Source organism: Megalops cyprinoides, chromosome 22 (assembly GCF_013368585.1).
Source record: "Megalops cyprinoides isolate fMegCyp1 chromosome 22, fMegCyp1.pri, whole genome shotgun sequence".
NCBI lineage: Eukaryota > Metazoa > Chordata > Actinopteri > Elopiformes > Megalopidae > Megalops > Megalops cyprinoides.
This window is the reverse complement of record NC_050604.1, coordinates 21,321,817-21,343,332: the sequence shown is the minus strand read 5'-3', so window position 1 is coordinate 21,343,332 and position 21,516 is coordinate 21,321,817. Positions and strand designations below refer to the sequence as shown.

General features: G+C 47.5%; 2 protein-coding genes across 6 annotated transcripts in view; one reads left to right on the top strand and one right to left on the bottom strand.

Moving 5' to 3' along the window:
- The first annotated feature begins 100 nt into the window (after positions 1-100).
- On the top strand, positions 101-7,986 carry primpol (primase and polymerase (DNA-directed)). Its single transcript, XM_036516548.1, has 14 exons — positions 101-145; positions 919-1,135; positions 1,254-1,348; positions 1,553-1,691; positions 1,819-1,966; positions 2,259-2,335; positions 2,393-2,522; positions 2,918-3,080; positions 4,552-4,649; positions 5,045-5,131; positions 5,245-5,353; positions 6,133-6,215; positions 6,311-6,357; positions 6,671-7,986. Exons 2-14 carry the CDS (start codon positions 950-952, stop codon positions 6,929-6,931), a joined length of 1,623 nt encoding a protein of 540 aa, XP_036372441.1. The 5' UTR covers positions 101-145; positions 919-949; the 3' UTR covers positions 6,932-7,986.
- Positions 7,987-9,443: 1,457 nt separating this feature from the next.
- acsl1a (acyl-CoA synthetase long chain family member 1a) overlaps positions 9,444-21,516 on the bottom strand; it is a 34,720-nt gene continuing 22,647 nt past the window's right edge. For 4 of the 5 annotated variants that reach the window (XM_036516597.1, XM_036516602.1, XM_036516601.1 and 1 more), the window contains exons 5-21: positions 20,941-21,042; positions 20,607-20,706; positions 19,298-19,473; positions 18,520-18,552; positions 18,156-18,207; positions 17,527-17,600; positions 15,840-15,917; positions 14,670-14,804; positions 14,373-14,507; positions 13,884-13,979; positions 13,668-13,740; positions 13,287-13,375; positions 12,923-13,039; positions 12,592-12,735; positions 12,060-12,161; positions 11,481-11,552; positions 9,444-10,905 (exon numbers count right to left, since the gene is read on the bottom strand). In XM_036516597.1, coding sequence (XP_036372490.1) covers positions 10,765-10,905; positions 11,481-11,552; positions 12,060-12,161; positions 12,592-12,735; positions 12,923-13,039; positions 13,287-13,375; positions 13,668-13,740; positions 13,884-13,979; positions 14,373-14,507; positions 14,670-14,804; positions 15,840-15,917; positions 17,527-17,600; positions 18,156-18,207; positions 18,520-18,552; positions 19,298-19,473; positions 20,607-20,706; positions 20,941-21,042 — 1,719 coding nt within the window. In that variant the 3' untranslated portion in view covers positions 9,444-10,764. Of the gene's footprint in view, positions 10,906-11,480; positions 11,553-12,059; positions 12,162-12,591; positions 12,736-12,922; positions 13,040-13,286; positions 13,376-13,667; positions 13,741-13,883; positions 13,980-14,372; positions 14,508-14,669; positions 14,805-15,707; positions 15,786-15,839; positions 15,918-17,526; positions 17,601-18,155; positions 18,208-18,519; positions 18,553-19,297; positions 19,474-20,606; positions 20,707-20,940; positions 21,043-21,516 lie in introns of all 5 variants that reach the window. The other variant, XM_036516599.1, reaches the window with a different exon arrangement.

The following is a 21,516-nucleotide window of genomic DNA, read 5'->3' as shown; positions in this document are numbered from 1 at the left end:
AAACCGGTAAACTACAAAACCCACAAAGCCGGTATTTGCCCTTATTTGGTAGAGTTGCATAAATAATGACGTATTCACAGTACTTGTACGTGTTAGTGCCCGCAGTTCGCGGCAAATTTAAGAAGTCAGCTAACAGTACACGAAGGTATGATAAGGCTACTGTTACGGTGTTAGGTTTTTATGACTAATCAATATTATTCTGGTGTCCAGTTCAGCTCCAGGATTACTTTGATACTATAGACACTGAACGACAGAGAAAGGGCTAATTTTAGCTGAGTTTAAGCAGCTAGCTATGTAGCGAAATAGCTAACTTCCTCCTTAGTCTGTTTACTTGTTAGCTAGCTGGCTGAAATAAATGCTAGAGTTGCTTATGCTTTTTACCTGTCATTTATTGCAGTGATCTTGTAGCAATACCATTTTCAGCTTGTGTGTTAGCTTGGTTAGAGGTCCGAAACGTTGTGAGATAGCGAATTAATAATCGCGGAAGAGTTAGGCTTCAGGAACTCTGTAATGGGAGGAGTTGTGATAAACTGTAAATTACTGATTTTTAAGTACCAAAAAAGTCATGCCGTTTTCCCTATCAAAACTATAATTGGGTACAATCAATGTATCATTTAGATAATGGCTCCATCCTTTTCTAGGGTTCACGAAGCTTCACTTTGCTGTCCCTTATAGCTAACTAGTCTGCTAACAAAATTACGAATGAATGTTATTACTCATATGACGAGCAACATTCAGGCATCTGTATGGTCAGCTAAAACACATGGAATCATTTTGAAATCGGAGGAAAAAAATTAGATCACCCAGTTCCTATCTGAACACGGAAGAGGAACTTGTTTATAAAAAAGGTGTCTAATTTGTTGAACGCGAAAGACTCTTTGCTGCGTTATAGCTCCGATCTCTCGTGTCATTAAACAGACGATAGCATCTGAGCATGATTGAATAAAGGATGATGAGACAAAGCCATTGGAGAGACAGGGTAAAAAGAGTGGAGGAGTTGGCGCAGTCCTTCCACCACTGCCCCTTGTCCTCTCCGTACAAACCCCGGCTATCGCGACCATGGCAACCGTCAACCGTGTGGAGGCTCTTCCCCCGTCAAAGTGAGGCCCTCATCTTTGGCCAGAGTTGCAAGCAGGCAAGGAGTGTTTATATCGGCATGATTTCTACGAACTGCTGCATCTAAAGTGAATAGCCATCTGGATGTCAGGATGTTAGTGTTTATTTCTGACGTTTGACCTTTCCTTCCTCTAAAGGATGTGCACGTGTTTGCGCTGGAGAAGGAACATGCGAAGATGGGCCACAGAATATACCTGGTCACGAGCTATGCTGAGCTCTGGCATTACTACAAGTGGGTAACTGCGTATGCAAGCGCGGGCTGGTTGTGAATTTTAATACAATGCTCACCTTTCAGACTCCGCAACAAGCACGGCTGTTTTTCTGCCCTTACTTTTTAGGTCTTGCTGAATGTTGCACAGCACCGATCCTAAATACAAAGCTGTTGGTGTCATTTCTTGACACACTGAATAAGATTTCCCAATTTTGTGCTCCTTAGGACTTACAGACAGTCCCTGATGCACTGCTATGAGGTGATTCCAGAAGGTGCTGTGTGCAAACTCTACTTTGATCTGGAGTTCCACAAGCCTTCAAACAGAAGCCTTGATGGAAGGAAGATGGTGGTGTTGCTCATTCAGGTGTGCAGACACAGATTTTTTTGCTGTTGTGCATCTTCAGTCCAGAAAGGAATAGAGGGTCTATAAGTATTCACAGGGTAAATGATAATCATTCCTGGGAACTCCCTCCTTTTTTTTTCTTTTGCAGTATGTGTGTTGCAAGCTGGAGGAGGTCTATGGTGTGAAGTGTTCCAGCAAAGATGTCCTGAATCTGGATTCCAGCACAGAGGATAAATTCAGCCGGCATCTCATATTCCTTCTCCCTAATGTGGCTTTCAAGGACAATACTCATGTTGGTGTGTGTCCAGCTACTGCCATTTCCAAAGCCTTACAGACAAAATTCATAATCAAAACCACAGGAAACGCATGTCTGCTTTTACTTCATTGCAGAATTAATCCATGTAAATGCAAAAATTCATGTTAACAGTTGTATCAGGTTTAAGGACAGATATGGACTTGCTTTGTATTGAAATGTGTTATGGACTACACATCTGTGATCCTGCTCTGTCTACAGTAGAAAGCATGTTAGTACATATTGTACAACTGCCATTAATGTGTGTTACATGCCTTTTGTTTTTACATTTAAAGGTCATTTTATCAATAAAATCTTAAAGCCAGTCCTAGACGTGGTGCAGAAGAGGAGGAGCGGTCTGGGGGCAGAGGAGGTGCTTGGGACGAAGGAGGCACTGGGGACCACTGCTAACCCTCTCTCCTCATTGGAGAACACACATAGTGTGGTTGAGGAGCAGCTGGATAGTCCACAGGCCAAAAGACAGAAGCAAGGAGAGGAGGACCTCCACTTCCTGTTGGTTAAAGACAAAGAGGGGCGGGACCAGCTCTTTGTAGACCTCGGTAAACTACACTTTAATTCTCCCTCCAGTCAGTGATGGGAGAGTGAAGATAATACCGTGTGCTGTCAATGACCTATTTGCTTGAACCAGTCAAAACATTTTGCACTCCACAGCAGTACACCGTGATTGGTTCAAATGAGTGAGTCACTGATGACACATGCTGGCCGAAGTCTCACACTCCTATCACTGCTGCTAGTGCAACAGTGCAAGAGTAAAAGAATTCTGAACTTTTACAAATTGCATTTGTAACATGCTATATATGGACAGTTATTTCCCTGATATGGTTGTTTAGTGTACTTTAAACCCTTGGTAGATTAATTTAGAATTTTCCTGTCTGATCCCTAGTTAGGGTCTGAGTTTTTTTTTTTTTTTTTTTTTTTTTTTTCCGGCTTGTAGGTGTCTACACCAAGAACAGAAATTTCCGCCTCTACAAATCCTCCAAAGTGGGGAAGAATGCCGCCTTCAAAGTGGCAGAGGACAATGCTTTTGTTGCAAAACCAGACAAACGCGTATCTGCAGAGGAAAGCATATTTCTGGCCTCCTTAGTCAGCAATGTAAGGTATGGGCCTGTCAGAGCTCACTTTTCTTTACAATGATTTACAATTGATTTAGGCAGCTGATGACTGTCTGCTATGCTGTCCGTGACAGAGTGAAAATGGTAAATTAAGGAAATCATGCATATAACATTCAGCAAAGGCTGTTTCTGTCTCACTCAGCCATTACCTCTGAATGTGACATGTTCTTAAATGAAATGTTGGGTTCCCACAAGAATCATGGAAAATTTCCCAAATCATTCTTACTTTTTGGTAATGGTGGTATAAATACATCCATTTTCTTGACAACCCACTATTTCACTATCACTTTGTGTCAGGTCTAGCAGTGTTATTCTGCTGATATTGCTCACAAACTGTCTAGCCAAGAGCATCAATTCCCAGACGGGGCGCTGCTGTGTTACCCTTGGCTGAGGGTGTGACCTGAATGATCCGAATTTCCGCAGTAAATATCCAGCTGCATAAATGGATGACGTGAAAACTGCAAGATACGCAAGTGGTTCTCGATAAGGGTGTCTGCAAAGGAAGTGTAATCTAGTGGTTACAGCCTGTGTCACAGGAAGACCGAGATAAAAAAAAAAGGCTGTTGTTTACATGTACAGCCATGCCAGGATTCACACAGTGCAGATATCTGACACTTGTCCTCTGTCAGTGTGGGGCTTGTGTGAATATGATCCCACATAGTATGAACCCTGGAAATGTGCCTGTAGGGTTCCAATGTTTACAGCTGTTCCCTCATACTTCACGGTATTGACTTTGTTAGGAAACTCAAATACTGTATTTATCTGTGAGGGCATGGGGTTCAGTTCTTAATATTTATTTATTTTTTTTTTGCTCTTGATGCCACCCTGTTTTGGAATCCTGTTTTGGCTTGTCTGACCGTGACAATCTCTGCACTCGGAGCGTTGAAGCGAGACGCGTGATACACTTATACACTCACACGCAGCCAACGGCTAATTTTCAAACTAAAAGTCACAGTGAAGTGGGTGCTCATTGGAGGATAGGCACTTCCTCCACTGACGTCATTGCAGGCACCTGACGAACCGTGAGGCGCCCGAGAGTGGTGAGATGAGGAAACCTTGGCTGACCTACCCAGTGCCATCCTGGTGTAACAGTGTTCTGCTTCTGTGGGCTCCCGGTCATTGCTGGCGGATGGCGTGGCTGATTTCAAACCCTGGCCATAGGGCTTAGCTTGCACTCAAGACGTCCACCCGTCTGAGCCAATCAGGAGCCTAAGGGGTTCAGTTTTAAATCTACCCAATGCTGTCTGGCAAATGTGTTCTTGATAACATTTTTTCTTTTCTGTTTTGCGTGTTAGATAGCATTCACATTTAATATGTGCTTTGGCTTGCTAAGCTATTTTCTGGTTACGATGCTCGCAGATAAACCATGACCTCATTATGCTGTATAGTCAGTGATTTTCTTTTTTTTTTTTTCACATCAGTCGCTTCATCCCTGATAAATCCTTTTAAATTTCAGTTTCACAGGACAGAAGATTCTGACATGTGAAGCCCCCCTGACAAAGGAAGCTAAATGCCTTCTGTCCCCTGCACCGCGGTCCTCCTCCGATACCTCAGGTACGTCACTCCAAAGAGCTGTCCCCCCTCATTGCTCAGGTAGGAAGTCATATCCCTTGGAGCTCCAGGAAAAGCAGTGAAGGTCGTTCTAAGTCTACAGTCCCCTTTCTCTACGGGGCAAGGTGTAACTGCTCAGTTCCCAAGTTCAAATGTATTCACAGTGTATGCAGCAGTGGTTCCCTAGTTTTGGAGATCTAGGTGTAGCAGTGGAGGTAGTGGTTCACTATTTTTCATTGTGTGGTTGTTTAGACCTGGTCTTTCCAGCACAGTACTGTCCACTCAGCTGGTGCCGAAATCAGCCGAATTGGAAGCATGTGTGCACAGCATAAGAATAGACCAACATAGAGCAGATATTGTGCCTATCGTGATCTGATCTCCTTTGATCCTCCCGTCAGACTGTATTGGTGGATACCAGCACTCCCCTTACAAAGAAGTGGATGACTTTGTCCTCTCTCTTGTGACCAGAGATGGTGTTAATGGAAGTAAGAACTCTTTGATTCTCTCTGAATATTACACACAATTTTGAATGTCAGTGCAAAGCTAAGGTCAGTTATGTACATTTTAATTCTGTTTCTCTATCTGGTTTTGTGAGCAGGTATTAGACGGTGGAGCTACTTCGTCTCTGAGCAGCTGCTGGTGTACGACATCCTGAAATACAGATGGTGTCAGAACGTTGGCAGGTTCCACAAGAGCAACAACATCATGTGAGCCGCGCTGCACAAAAAAAGTTTTTTTTTTTTTTTTTTTTTTTGTCATGTGCTGGTGTGGAGAAGACTCACTTCTGTGATTCTCAACACTAACAGTCTGAGTACTTTTGTCCCGTTTTTAATTTGGAATTGTCTGATAACACCCTCCTCTCTGCTGATTCTAAAGGTGTAGGTTTCTGAGTAATTAGGCCACGGTTAAGCAAGTTGTGTTGCTTAGGAATGCCACTGATGTACCATAGTGAAGCCCAGTGCTCGTTCTTGGAGGGAGGTTAGAGACTGTCCCCGGCTCCGTTCGGACGCATCTGCAGTAGCGGTATGCGCCGCGGGGAGGTCATCTCTGTGGAATCTGCACTGATGTGGGATCAGTTTAGATGATGGCGGTGTTGAGGAGGGTTCAGATCGAGACACTGCTGGTGGCAGTTGGTCCTGTCTGCGCTTCCTCTCTCTGATGCCCCGCCGGGCGCGTTCGTCCACATTATTATAAATAAATGTGGTGCAGCATGGAGATCTAAAGACACAGGAAGACAGTGGAGTGATGGTATCAGGCCGTTAAGCCCATGTATGTGCAGCATGGTTTGCATGTGCATCCGCCTGTAGTGTAGAGCGCAGATGCTGTCTGATTAGAGTTCTGCTCTTCGCTGATAGAAACCCAACTCTTGTCATTCAGTTCCTGTTTGTGGGTGGCTGGCTCAAAAAGTGAAACTTGTGCTTTCGACTTGGCCCTCGCCGGATGCCTTAAACCATGCTGTGTCCTTTGCTGATTTGCTGTCTTTCAGGATTTTGGTGGACCTTAAAGAGGAGGTGTGGTACCAGAAGTGCCATGACCCTGCGTGCAGGAGTGAAAACTACCGATCTTCAAGTACGTTTCCTCTACTGCAACATGTGGTTAGAGACTGTGAAACTCGCTTGCAGCGCACGCCGATGTGTTAAAACTTAGCTGTTTTTCCTCCAAAGATTACCCGCTGCCGAAGGAGATCTGTGTCAGCTACTTCATGAAAGAGGTCAGTGCACTCTCCTCTCTGTCTTACAGGGCAATGTACGACACCTCTGCACAATCTGCAGCTTTCCAGAAGGGTGTGTCCTAATTTTCCAGTTATGTTTCATAAGTGTGACCTCTGGATTTCATAACAGCAGACAGAACTTCTCTTCTGATCACTTGTTCTATGCACAAGCAAGCAAGTATTGTGTTTTTATTGTGTAGGGAAAATATGAAAATTAAAATGAGAATCTGGAAGGAGTCAGCCTGAACTGGGTTATGTTAATCAACAGTACCCTCATAGAGGACGGTCTGACCCTGTATCGTGGTGCCCACAGAGCGAGGAGGAGGAGGTGGGGTACCAGATGGACGAAGAAGGGAACATAGAGCCCAGCCAGAAGCCAGCTGCAGCGGAGCGAGGGGGCAGGGGGTCCACGCTTACCCCCTGCCAGGGCGACGACTGGGCTGACGACCAGGCCTGTGTGGAGGCGCTGGAGGATGCAGAGAGGGGCGTCTCCATGGATACCCCCCAGCACCACGCCGACGATGTTCCGGACGGACTTCTGCTCCAAATGCTGGCGGAGTACGAGTCCCCGTGAGACCAGGCCTGTGATTCCACTGACCCGGCTTCGCTGAAGGGCACCTACACCTGAGGCAAGCTGGAGGCTTCACTGACTAGCCTTAGCTGCAGGGCAGGTAGAGCATACCTGCAGTGAGCCACAGACATTTCCACAGAGCCTCCTTAGCTGTAGGGGGAATTAACCCGAGAGAATGTCTCTTGGCCCCAAAGCCAGTCATAGTTCCTTCACTGTGTAAAATGCCAAAGACATGAAGCGTCTCTGGTGGTGGTTAACCATGCCCTGGTTAAATACCATCCATAGTTCACCCTCAAAAGTAAAACGTTAACCCCTTGTGCTGCATACTAGGTCAGCACACATCAGATGTGGTCTTTATTCTAGTCTCTCCTCAGTAAGACTAAAAAAGCACAGATGGCAGGACCCCTGTTGTTACCTAGCCAGCAAATACACAGAATTGGCAAGCGATCGCTCGTTCATTTACACACAAACGTGACGCAGGCAGCCACACTACCAAAACAGTGTGAAGCTTGCGGCTGTTCTGGGATCAGCTGCAAAGGCAGACGGCCATATGGAGTCACATCAGAGTGGCACACCTACAGCTGAGGCTGGGTCAGTGGAAATGAAGATACCAGCTGGGGTATTCCTGTGTGGGCTGGAGAAGGGAGTATTTTATCTGGTGTATTTAGATGGTGTTTCACACACCCTAACTGGTCCTACGGTACTTCCACCCCCACATTTGCACAGGGTCTACCACGAAATGCAGGATTTTTTTTACTGGATGTCATTTTCCTCATTTTGGCATTGCCAGCTGAGCCTTAAGCTCGCCTCCTTATGCAGGTCCTGCACTGAAACACCATGCTTCAGCACTTTCTGGCTATAACCCTCCGATTCTCTCTCCTGTAACCTGTGGCTGTTTTTCAAACTACAGGTCCCATAATGCACTGCAGGAGGACCAATGCCTTTCAGTCAGGATAACAGCATTGCTTCGGCACCTACTAGCTGATGGAAGCCCCATCTACTTCAGCAGAATAGAGGCAGTTATGTCTCTCCACTGTGGTCTTTATCAGCTAATGATACAGGGCTCAGCCTGCACTTTACCAGATGTATGATTTAGATTTAAATCTGGGTTGTGAAGCACTCAGATGTATAATTTAAACGTTTAACACATAATTAATTTTTTTCACTTAATATAAAAGAGACTTGAGTACACATTGGAATGCATATTTCTAATGAATATTTTAACTTGCTGTGATTTTTATGTTTATATACCATTCATCTTCAGTAACGTGTATCTTTGAGCAATGTTCTTAATGTGCAGTTGGCAAATGTTGGGAAGCTATGTTCAAAACTGGTTTTATGAATGTATTGTGAAATGTTTCACACAAGCAGTGAAGGCTTTACCAGACCAAGCCCAAATCAAAAGTAGATGTCACTTAATACTGGACAACAAATGAGAAACACACACAAGTGTTTATTTTGGTACTGTTGAAATTTTTGGAAATATATGCATCTGTCATCTTTACAAAACATGTACAAAGCCGAAAAACATTAAAGCAAGCTTCGAAAAGGCGCGTGGACACGAATCACTGTGTGGCCTCGTTGGCCCCGCTGTGGTGCGGAGGTACCGGAGCGCGGCGTGAGACGGGATCGGCCCAGGTGGCGGCCCGGCGTGGGCCGTGCTGTGCTTCATTAGAATGTGCATTGCATTATTGTCCGTAGGTTCCCCAAAACTGACGGCTGAATTCATACAGCACTGCCATCTCTCAGGTGAGGATTCGTTCAGCAGCTGAGACTCCACGCCGGCCTCCTAGCCCAGGAAGCGGATTTCGTTTTCCGAAAGAAAACGCGGCCGTGTTCGGGTGCCGCCGGCTTGCGCCACGCCTCCGCCCGTGAGATGATAAGGGGTGACTTGAATCGGCGCTGACAGATTCTCAGTTCCCTTTTTTTTTTTCTTTGGAGAATTACCTGACCGGGTTCCACAAGTACAAATTAAAAAAAAAAAAAAACCATTCCTGAGTAACTTTTCGTCACGTTGTGGCACAACTGCAGCATTATTTAATAGAGTCCAGTTCCTCGGGCTCGAGCGGACTGGCGGAAGGCTTTGTCTGGTACTCCGGGGGGTGGGGGTGGGGATGGGGATCGGGGGGGCGTCTCCATAGCCTTGGCACGAGTGGGGCAGGGTTTGCCCAAACCCAGGAGCGGACGGTGGGAGGGGAGGGTGAAGAGTGAGCCTGCAGCACCCCCGCCCTCCAGCGAAGTGTCCTCACGGCTGGTTTGTTCACCGCTCCAGCCCCAGCATACACCTGGTTACTGTGGTTACAGACACGTGGCAGTTAGCCCTCCAGTCGTTGAAGGGCACTTTCTGAAAGGGGCGTGCAAAGCAGAAAGATATTCTAACCAATCAGAGGGTAGCCTTGGGTAACACTAAGAAACTGACTTCAGCAGCCTACTGCCCCTCCGTATTGGTGTTTACAGAAGCGTGCGTGCGTGCGTGCGTGCGTGCGTGCGTGCGTGCGTGCGTGCGTGCGTGCGTGCGTGCGTGTGTGTGTGAATAGCTTGTCAACGTCATACTTCATACATTTTTTTGTCCATTCTGGCACTCCAGTCAGTTCATGGCACACCACAAAACCCCCACCCCACCCCTCCAAAAAGAGAATTCATTTTGTTAAAAAAAAAAAGAAAGAAATTCTATCTGGTAACAGACACACAGAAACACGTTGCACAAACCCACGATTAAAACCAGCACGATGAAGCACTCATGTTCCTATCACTACAGGCTGCAGACAGCGCTATTCTCCAGCAGAATCCCGCTCTCTCTCTCTCTCTCTCCCCGCTGAATAGGTCCAAGGTTAGAACAAAACGACAAAGAACAGGAACTGGAGCAACAACACACAATGCCTACCTCCTCCACCGGCAGTCACCCGATTTCAGCCTACTGATTCACTGTAGCATAATTTACATCCACCGATGACATTAAATATTCATAACTCATTTAAAAAAAAAAAAAGAACAAAAACATATTTAAATAGGTAGCTATATACATACTGCAATTAAAAACTGAGGCAAGATTGCAATTCACACAGTAACATCCCCCCCCACCCCCCAATCCCAGTCACTGTGGTGACAAGCTTAGTGCTTCCAACAAACAACGAAGTAGCAATCAGGCTCTGCAGCAGGTAACAGACCTATATGAAATGTGTAGCTTAAATGGCACCTAGGATGGTTAGGTACAAACCCAGGGGAAGAGTTTTGTTGGACGTGCAACGTTTTTACATATTGTTACATATCAGCCTCGTAAGCCTATTGACTTATTGGCAGTTGGTAAATCCAACCACACTCTGCCTGGGGTTCTTCATAGATTTCTTCTTTTTTCATGTAAAACTTAAAATTCGTTTTTTAAGCTCCACATAGAGATACGCGTTAGAAGATCATTTAAAAAGCAAGATAACAGCCATAGGTGCCCTTTAACGGACCTTAGTAATTGGTTACAGGAAACCATCAGAGTAACCCCAGGCAGCAAATCCTCGCAGCCAGCAGCAGGGGAAGCTGTTCTGTGCTTCACACGGGGGGTAAGGTAAGGCATTCGACCAACACGCGGGTGCGAATAAGGCAATGGTTTCCTCCATTCTCATCCTGTCGTCTCTGTCGTTCCTGCCCGTTGACCGTTCGGACCGGGGGCGGGGGTCCGACCGCATGTCAACATCTGCCAGATTTTAAAAAGGAAAAAAAAAAAAAAGGCCTGTGAGATGATTACGCCGTCTCCTTGGCAACCGGCACGAGGGCAAATGGGGCTATGGCTTCTGGTTGATTGTGGGCCACCAAACCCCCCCCGCCATCGTGGCCCCTATTATGTGCTACATCTTGATTTTGGAGTAGAGCTGGTCGATCTGCTCCCTGAAGAAGTTCCTCAGTTCGGCCCGCTTGGCCTTCAGGGTTGGGGTCAGGAGGCCGTTCTGGACGGAGAACATCTCAGGGTGCAGAGCAATGTCCTTCACCTGGCCCGGGACAAGGGGAGAAGATCGCCGTTACCATGGAAGGGGGAACGCGGTGGGACTCCCGTTCCTCCTACTAAACTCAAACTTTTCACGTTCTGTTTCATTCAAGCATGGGCAATAGTCTTCTTCAGTATCACGAAAGGGAGACTTGACTGGTCACATGCCGTAAACCACTGTGTCACCGAAACTTGCTGACGCCTGCACCACCTTTAACATATACCCTGCCTAGTTCACAAACAAACACAATGGATGATTACATATTAGCCTACTCTTTTACCATTTCAAACACAATGGATGATTACATATTAGCCTACTCTTTTACCATTTCAAACACAAGGGATGATTACTCCGCTATATTGCACCAGTGGAGAAGGAACCTACTGCAGCTTTCAAAAAAAAAAATGTATTGCAATCTTACCATCCACTATGCTTGTATGCACATGCTTGAGACAAACATCTCCTTCCTAATGCTAGATTTGCATATAATGCTTCATGGAAGATTCCAGCAGGAAGCAGACAGAGGTTTGGCTGCAGTCTGCTCCAGATCTGAAGGCATGCATGAAGTGACGCTTCACCTGCTCAAAGGACTTCAGACCTCCCTCTTTGCCCAGTCTCAGTATGTCCTCCAAGATGGCCGTCTTCAGCTCCTGCAGAGAGAAGCACTGAACGGTTACATACTGCATATTACTGGCAGAATGACAGAGTCGATGAAGCAAGACAAGTCGACCAGTTATTGTTCAAATATGCCCGGACTACTGTGCAGATGTAATCATAAAGCTAATATATGCAAACTAAAATGAGCTTCCTATTGGGCTTTAAAAGGGCAGTTCAGTAGGAGTGTGGCTGGCTGGAGCAGATTTGACTTCCTGCTCAGAGTCAGTGTGGTAAGGGCCACTGACAGTTAGGGCCATTGGTGTGTGCCTGCTGCATCCAAACGAACAATCAAGTTCACCTTCAGATCCTTTTAAAATCTACTTTTACCAGAAAACTTTAAATGAATTTTGAGCTCTGACCTGATATACATGATGATGTGAATATGTTGATGTATTACAAAAAAGATCATTTTAGGGTGAACAAAGGCGCCCTTTTCTCCTGCCCTGAATGATGGGCAGCTGCTGTCACTCAGTGTTCCCAGCTGGAGACTTTGGGCTTACCTTGCTCTTGCACAGGTCGGCGTAGGACCCCTCGAAGCCCCTCTTCTTGGCCCAGCCAGGCACGATGTCAGGGTCTGGCACTATGACGGCCACCAGGCATGCCTTGGGGGAGACGAGCAGCGTCATTCTCTCATACGTGCTGGCGTGGAGCAGGGCTCAATGAGCCAAATTTAACCTCAGCGTAACCTTTCAGGTTTGATTCCCGCCCGGTTACTGCACTGCTGTTGTACCCCTGCACATGGTACTGAGTCTGAGTTACCGCAGTAAGAGCCCAGCTGTGCAGGCTGGGCTGACATGCTAAAATGTTACCAAACATTAAATGTAACCAAGAGGAAGAGGGTGCCTGCTAAGCAAACGAGTCATCTAATGAGCTCATGCTGAGCAATTCAGCATTTTCTGTGATTTTTCCAGGAATGTTATTTTTATTTTTTTCCCCAATTTCTACGGAATGAAGTGGTTGGGGAACCCGCTGAACTCGTAGTTACTTCTCCCTGAGCTACAGTCTGACACACAGCACTCGCTGGCGCCTCACCTGCAGGCTGTCCCCGTGAACAAACGCCTGCGCCACGGGGTCGCTGCGGATGTAGATGTTCTCGATCTTCTCGGGCGCGATGTACTCGCCCTGGGCCAGCTTGAAGATGTGCTTCTTCCTGTCCACGATCTTCAGAGTGCCGTTCTGCGAACGCGGGCGCGAGAACGAGAGGCACGGTCATTTCACACCCATCTCGCCACGACGGGGGGAGACAAAAACCACGACTACTAAACAACGCTGCTCTAACTGAAGGCACGCCGCTAAAGGCGGTACAGCGCTGTAACTACGCTATGAAACGCAAACGGCAGAAAAGACAGGGGCGATTGCTTACGGGAAGCCACTTTCCGATGTCACCCGTGTGGAGCCAGCCGTCCTTATCGATGGCTTCTGCGGTTTTCTCTGGGTCCTCCAGGTAGCCCTGGAAAACGTTTGGTCCTTTCACACACACCTGCGACGGCACGGAAAGGGATGCACCATGTTACCATCTGACACTTACGGAAAGGTGACAGCTGAATGTGTGTGCATGAGTTTCACAACATACACTAACACCAGCTTCCTATACTACAGTATCTCAACTCATTAAACTTACATTTACATTTAGTCATTTAGCTGATGCTCTTATCCACAGCTGATGCTCTTATCCACATTGGCTGCAAAGTCTAACCTCTCCCTCCCCATTGGCTGCAGAGTCTCACCTCTCCTTCTCCATTGGCTGCATTATAATTCATATCTGGCACATCCACAAGCTTCACAGTGTTGCAGGGCAGTGGAGCCCCAACGTGACCTGCAGGGAGAGGATCCAGATCAGAGCCGATTATAGCAGCTCAGCTCAACAACTGCAGTCTTCTTCTGGCCGCACGAATCTGTGCCAGTCACCAGAATTTTATATACCTATGCAACAATGTAATCCTCGATCATTTGAGCGTGTATTTGTGTGCGCAAGAGTACGTGAATGGGCGAGAGAATGAGCATGAATGTGTGCATGCGAGTGGGTGAATGTGTGTTTGTGGATGCGTGTGCATTAGCGACTGAGTATGAGCGTGCTCACTATGTGGAAGTGTGTGAAACTGTGTTACCTGCTGTCCAATCCCCAGGCATGGACATTGTGCACCCTGCCGTACATTCCGTCTGGCCATACCCCTCATAGAACTGTGAGTGGAGGGAACAAGTAATGGTCAATTTCATACCGTACTAAGGATTAGGCAGTGACAAAATATGTTAATACGTACGACTTTAATGAACTACGTATCCCAGCATGCACCTGCGATGACCCATCCCATGCCCAAGCTCACCTGGCAGCCCAGTGCCGCACGCAGGAATGTCAGTACAGTCGGGGACACGGGGGCTGCCCCAGTGATCATTAGCCGAACACGTCCTCCCAAGCTGGCCTGCACGGGGCCACAGAGGAAAAAAAAATCCACAATGTACAAGCCAGGCCGGCAGATGGCAGACTCTGATTTCTGAAAACTAGGACTAAAAAAGGCTAAACTGAGTCTCTCACTCAAGAAAAACACAACAAAGCACAACAAAATAAACCAGGAGCTGAACATGTACATGAGAAGCACCTCTGCCCTGTATACAGAGCCCAGAATCTGAATAGAAAAACCCACCTCCTCCATTAACACTGCTCCCAACATCATCACCTCTGCGTTCAAAGGCAGGACAGTCTTTCCAACTGTACACACTGAACTGACCACCCCCTGATGTGAGTCCCTCTCAGGTGGGGCTACATGCGCCAGGACAGTGGGGTACGTGGTGAGCGGCGCTGAAGTCTCCCTCACCTGCACTTTGCTGAAGATGAGTTTGTCCCACATGCTGTCCTTCCTCACGACCCCGCTCCGAAGCTCCGCCTCCTTTCTCCTGGAGGCAAAGTCCAGCAGCCACCTCTTCAACGGGGTGTTGGCCTGTCCGAATATCTGAGGGGGACAGTGACCGTTACAGCAGGCCGTTCAGAGGGTGCTAGAAGCCGAGCAAATCTCTAGGTAAGCGGGGACTGAACCGCGCGGATCAGGCGGGATTAGTGTGCGGTCTGGCTGCAGATATGGCGGTTGGTTCAGCTGATCGGCGCCCTCGCTCACCTTGTCGAACATGCGGTTGAGCAGGCGGGGCACCACGGGGAACACGGTTGGCCGCAGCATCTTCAGGTCGTCCATGAGGAGCCGGATGTCCCCCTGGAAGAAACCGATCCGGCCTCCATGGCACAGGATGACCCCCTGAATCAGGACACAGGCGTATTACAAACCCATCCCCTTACACACAGCTCTGCTCTGACTCCTCACTGTCCCCTTATGGATCTCTGTTCTGACTCCTTATTACCCCTTTATGCAGTTCTGCTAAGACTCCTCACTGTCCCCTTACACGGCTCTGCTCTGACTCACTTACTGCTCATGCTCACAGCTCTGTAGACACTGGCTTTTCCAAACATCAAAAGACAGCCTTGACAACCATTAATATGTGATCACTACCAACCCATGATCTGGTACAATTCATTCAAATCATAGCTCTGTAGACTTCCATCTCAAGTTCTTGAAAATCATACACTCATTTCGCCACAAGAGGTCTCTGCTGTCCTAAAAATTCAAGCTCAGAACACAAGCGTTGTATAACAACACACTACAATGATACTTCATCCAAGCATTTTTTTTTTATTATAGTTCATCTCAAAACCAGAAAAAGAACAAATGATAACTACTATATAGTTTACTGTCATCACTGTTTTTTTTTTTTTTTTTAAAAAGTTTTAAAAAGTTTTAGCTACTGGCTGTTCTGTGCCAATGTGCTTGTTGCTCCTGAGATATGCATTTAGAGTATCTTGCCATGGAGTTGCTGTGGAGGAGTGTCTGTCCAGTAGATAAATAATGATAACAGTAAATAATAAAAGGTTCTTGACAAAGGCTGACTGTTTTCATACGTGACTGGTAGAGATCTGTGGACGTGTCCTTATTTTCTCAGTCCAACTTTGTTTTAACCTGGTAAGAGCCACTTGACATGGTTTGAACCCTGGCAGTGATATGTTTACACCATCAATAGGATCCCACATAAAGTCATAAATAATTAGAATAGCACTGGTTGTGTCCGAGCCTCTTTGGCAAATGTGTTTAGGGATACATACGTACCTCCACCACCCTCTCAAACATGTGGGCTAGGGGCAGGTAGGACATGTGAATGTCGCTCTGAGTTAATTGGCAGTGCACCTGAAAGACACACACACACACGGACTCAGGTAACGCGCGTGAAGGCGCCCCTACCTCCACGACTCTCTCAAACATGTGCGCCAGAGGCAGGAAGGAGATGAGGACGTCGTCCGGACAGGGCCGGAGCTCACCCTGAACGGGCCGCGGACAGGAAGCAGCAAGGGAGGCCACAGGAAGGGAAGGGGAAAGAGGAGAGGAGTAAAAAGGAGCAGAGAAGAGGAGGGGAGAGGACAGCAGGAAAGGAGAGAAAAGGAGAGGAGGAGAGGAGTGAAAAGGAGCAGAGAAGAAAGGAGAGGAGGAGAAGAGAGAAAAGGAGCAGAGAGGACGAGGGGAGAGGACAGCAGGAAAGGAGAGAAAAGAAGAGGAGGAGAGGAAAGAGAAGGAGCAGAGAAGAGAGGAGAGGAGAGAGGACGAGTGGAGAGGAGAGCAGGAGAAGAGAGAAAAGGAGAGGAGGAGAGAAAAGAGAAGGAGCAGAGAAGAGAGGAGAGAGGAGGAGTGGAGAGGAGAGCAGGAGAAGAGAGGAAAGGAGAGGAGGAGAGGAGAGAGAAGGAGCAGAGAGGAGAGGAGGAGGAGTGGAGAGAAGAGGAAAAGAACAGAGAAGAGGGGAGAGGAGGAGTGGAGAGGAGAGCAGGAGAAGAGAAAAAAGGAGAGGAGAAGAGAAGAGGAAAAGAACAGAGAAGAGGGGAGGAACAGGAAGGAGGGAAGGGGAGGAAAGGAGAGGAGACAGTGTAGTTAGCACAAAGACAGTCTCAGATGCTGTACAGAGAGTGGAAAACAAGATCAGCGTTACAGATGAAATGCAGAGGTGGAAGAGGACAGAGCGCACCCGTAGTGAAAATGCAGGCTCCATCACGACGGTTTACATAACCACAAACGAGCAGATGGTTGAGCTGTGACATTGAAGACGGGAGCCATTTCTGATTTTCAGATCATATCATCAAGCCTATTATTAGGCAAACAGTCTGCCGCTGATCTGGTACACTTTATCAAGATCACATCACACCAAATAAGGCTCCCGTTGTTTACGATTAAACACATGGCGTGACATCTTACGCGGCGGTACATCACCGATCTGTCATGCACAATCTCTCTTCCCCCGTTACATCGGCTGCACCGCACTGCCTCCTCCTTTGCCGGCGTGAACGCTGGCATTGTGGCCCTTTTACAAACAACACGGTGGAGTTCAGAAGCGCTGGCGTGTCTCTGGGAAATGCGCACCATTTCCTGCCACGGCTCTCAAAACCGTGTCCTCCTTCTGACAGAGGGGACCCATTCTGACAGTCGCCCCACAACAGAGCTTACCGTTAAACGCAAGCTTGGGTCTGAACATAATCGGGCAGCGACTTTGCAGGGAACGTTCTGGAACCCTAAGGACGGCAGCAGAGCGGTGAGCCAAAGCGAGGGAGCCGGGAGGAGGAATTCGACTCCGTCCCAGCACATTCCAGCGCTGTGGAATCCCAACTGCAAACCGCTGGGGTTCACAGATAATTAACCAGCTGCAAAAGGGCTGCGCCCGCTCCGGCCCCATTGATGTTGACCGTAGGCAAACAAATCACGGTCATTGAATCTGAATAGACTTGAACGTCCTGTTTGTGTAAGATAATGGTGGATGCGCACGCTTAGGGATCTCCGACTGGCCAATTAAAGCCTGTTAAAGCACCTGGCGCTCCTGCTAAGCTGATGTGCCTCTTGCTAATTTTGCAGAAAGCGTGCGTGAATGGCTTCAGGTGGGTGACTTTACCTGGGTTATTTTAATGAAGGCAGAGCAGTTGGACACCACGTTTCTGTGCGTGAGCATGGCACCCTTTGGGTTTCCTGGAAGAGAGGAGGGGAAGAAAGGGTTAAACGTTCCCTCCTGCACGGCAGCCAGCGGTGACAGCAGAGGGCGGGGCTGGAGGCCACGTTCCAGGGCACTCACAGTTTCCGACTTCCACGTCTCTGAGGGAACCTCCCCATCGAAGGCCCAATCGGAAGGGCATTTCCTTTCTTCAAAAGTCTGTCAAACACCACTCTCACTGCCTCATCCTGTTTGTGTCATCCTGCCTGTCCTACATCCCTCCTGGTATCTGCGGCTACAGTATCTATGACAGAACAGTGATGTCCCTCATATCGGCGGTTGCATTGGAATTCCTTTGAACTCCTTACAAAGACCTCACTGTGTCCGGCTATTGCAAACCATGGGACTATCCAGTTAAGACGGCAAAACAAGACGTGATGGACCAGAAAGAGCACCGTGTGTTCTGCTCCCGAGCACTGAGCCCGGATAACTTTAATCCTTTCCCCCATAATGGTAGGGGTTATGGCTAGATTTGGTTAAGCTCGTCTGGGATCAGTTGCTGGGTGTAGGGAGTGCCAGGAGTTTGCCCGTACCTGTGGTTCCGCTGGTGAAGCAGATGATAGCCAGGTCGTCCGGGTTGGGGGGCTGGGAACGGAGACCAGAGATTACATTACGTCATTTTAGCAGACACATTTTACCCAGAGCGACTTACACAGGTCATACTTTTTTTATACAATGTTATCCATTTATACACCTGGATATTTACTGAGGTGATTAGTTAAGTACCTTGCCCGAGGGTACAACAGCAATGCCCCAGCGGGGACCTTTCGGTCAGGAGTCCTGCTCCTTAACCACCATGCTATACTGCCGCCCACAGGTGGTCAGAGGGGTCAGTCATAGTCACAAAGTCTCCCCCTCAACACCTGAGAAAAGGGGGATGAGGAAGGTAGAACTCACCAAAGGTTTCCTGTGGTTGACCTTCCCTATACCCTGCAAGGGAGACAAGGATGAACAGTCTTGTGAAAATGCTTTCAGCCACACAGTTTAGTTGAAGTACTAACATCTGGCAAAGTTCAATGCAAACAGAGACTGCAGGTACTATACAGGTTGTTCACAGGAGCCACTCAGAAGTCACAGATAAAATGGAGTCTAAACACTTTCTATTACAGTAGTGGACTAATAGATACTAGATTGACTCCGTATTATGATTTAACCTGCAGTGTACCCTCCATTACAAAGTTCTGAAAGGGAGCACTCACACTGAATATTAACTAGTTTTTATTCAAGGATCAAAACACCTTCCAGTAGATGAGGAATTATAATTTGTATAATCAGTCTGAATGGTCATCGCAGTTCAGTACTGCCTGCCTTCAGTACTGCCATTAACTTCTGTGACCAATCTAGAAACTCTACGGCTATGAAGGGGCTAACTTTAATGATGAAAGACATGAGAGGAAAATGAGACTGTTTCGCTGAAATCGAGGTTTTGTTCATTCTGCTTTTGGGTGGCTGCAGTTCTGTGTCTGTTTTTGTGTGCCGTAACCTAGCCTAGAAATTGTGTTCACTGGCAACGTAGGATGCAAACGGCTTAAAATAGAGGAGCTAATTTTAATGGTGAAAAACAAGAGGGAAATGAGGTGGTTTAACTGTAACTGTGGTTTTGGTCATGTTGCTTTCCACGCGTGGGCGCAGTTCTGCGCCTGCATTTTTTCTGCGCGCAGTAACACCGGCTCACCTCCACGTCCTTCAGGCTGAGGATCTCGATGCCACACTTCTGCCCTCTGGCCACCAGGTCGGCGTCGAAGGGCTCCATGAGGATGATGGTGCGGACCGTGTGCTCCCGGCCCGACACGCAGTCCATGATGAGGCTGGCTTTGTTGGGGACGTCGCACACTATCGTGGAGATGGCGGCTGAGGGCAGACGGGGGACACGACGGGTCAGAGGACAGCCCTTTACAGGGAGTGATGGGATGGGATGAGCGAGGCTTTGTGAACACTAAAACGGGTGGGGCTATCAATGACTCACTGATCTGAACCAATCACAGTGTGTTGTTGCAGAGAACAAAAGGCCTTTTATTGGTTCAAACAAGTCAGTGACAACAATGTCCTTACAGAGAGTGGCAGGATAAGTTAAGCTTTGTGAACACCAAAAGGAGTAGGGCCATCAATGGCTCACTGATTTCAACCAATCAGTTTTTGTGTTACACAGAACTCCACCCATTATGGACTACACTGACCAATCACTAGTTACCGGGAGGACAGACAGGAAGTGGATGCATCCTGTCTCCTGTATAATCGGGTCATTGATGCTCAATGTGCAGCTGAGGGTACAGAACTGCACTAAAAGGGTTAAGCTACCATTCCCGGCTGGTGTGGAGCCCTTCAGCAAGGCAAATCATTCTAATTCTCTCTCAGTAGATACACAGCTGTATAAATGAAGTCCAATTCGAAATGTAGTCCAAAATGCAAGCTATGGAGGCAAGTCCGGATAAGAGAGTTTGCTGAGCAAATAAATAAGGTAATGTAAAGACCACCTGGTCAGCCCGTTTCCAAAAATCTAACACTTAAATGAAAGCACAGTGGTTTTTCCTTCAGGCTGTCTGCTTTCAGACCTCAACAAATAACCAGGAACTGAACACTGACACTCACTAGTAAAGCCTTGGAGCTCATCTATATATCTGTCAACTAAAGCGTGATCCACCCCTACTCTCCATTTACAAAAAACACACTGTGACTTCCACTGTAAAATTTAGATTCATGTTTTTGTGATTTTTTTGTTAAGTATTCTCTGATTAACATGATTAGCCTGACAAACATACATAACTACATTAATACCAAAGTGGAGATGAATCACTTTTACTTGGTCTAGACTAAAGAGAGTAAATAAGTACTTTAAAATGAACCTCGAGGAAATGTACTTTGGGTTGGATGAACAAAGCAGACATCAAATACATGGCCCTGACAGTACTGACTTTGGTGCCCGACCGAACGTCTTCTCTGGGTGTGAGACCAGGCCATTGGCACGGGGTGCCACTCATACCCACCTTTGTCAATGATGTAGCCAATGGCCTCTGTGCCCAGCGTGTCGTATAGGGGGACAGACACCAGGGAGTACGTGTAACAGGCCAGCTCCGCGATCGTCCACTGCAAAAAGGGCAAGACAAAGAGCGGTCAGGTCATGTGACAGCTGAAGAGCACATCAGTCAGATTTTCCGCTAACACCCCCTCGCCTCCTTCTGAGGAAATCCAGAAAACCTACAGCACATGCCCCCCCCCAAAGAAATGTACAGATTCCTGTGACTTATATGGTAAAACATGAACAATAGGGACCATTCTGGGACGGTCATGTGGTACAGGGGCGGTCCCTGCAGGCTTTACCTCTGGCCTGTTCTGTGCGAAGACACCGATGAATTTGTCGCCGGCCTGGGAGTGTCCCCTGTGCAGCAGCGCGGACCCCAGGTACTCGGCTTTGTCCGCCACCTGGAGCAACACAACGCCGGACAAAAGATCACAGGGATCAGGATCAAACAGGATCAGGATCAAAGACCGGTGTCACATAATTCCTGTTCTACAGTAGCGGAAATAAGCCAACAAAAAAAATCACTAGCTGCCCCAGCCTAAAAGAACATAGCTATGCATTTGATGATGAATAACAACCTTAGCATGCTAGATCACAAAGACTTAGAGTTTGAGTCATCAACAGTCATATTAGGTAATACTGCAGGCAACTGTGCTTTGATTTAAATGCCACATGTAAGTGGACATTTTCCCCTGTTTCAGCACGTAGAGAATTTAGGTTTTCCTTTGACACGGACAGGCATCCGCCAGCTAGCAACACCACTTCTCCGCGAGCTTTCAGTCGTGAGGATCGTTTGTGTGTTCTCCGTTCTCACGGTTACCGAGGGCAAACAGCCGCGGATACGGATGCCTCGGATACCAATGCCTGCCCACCAT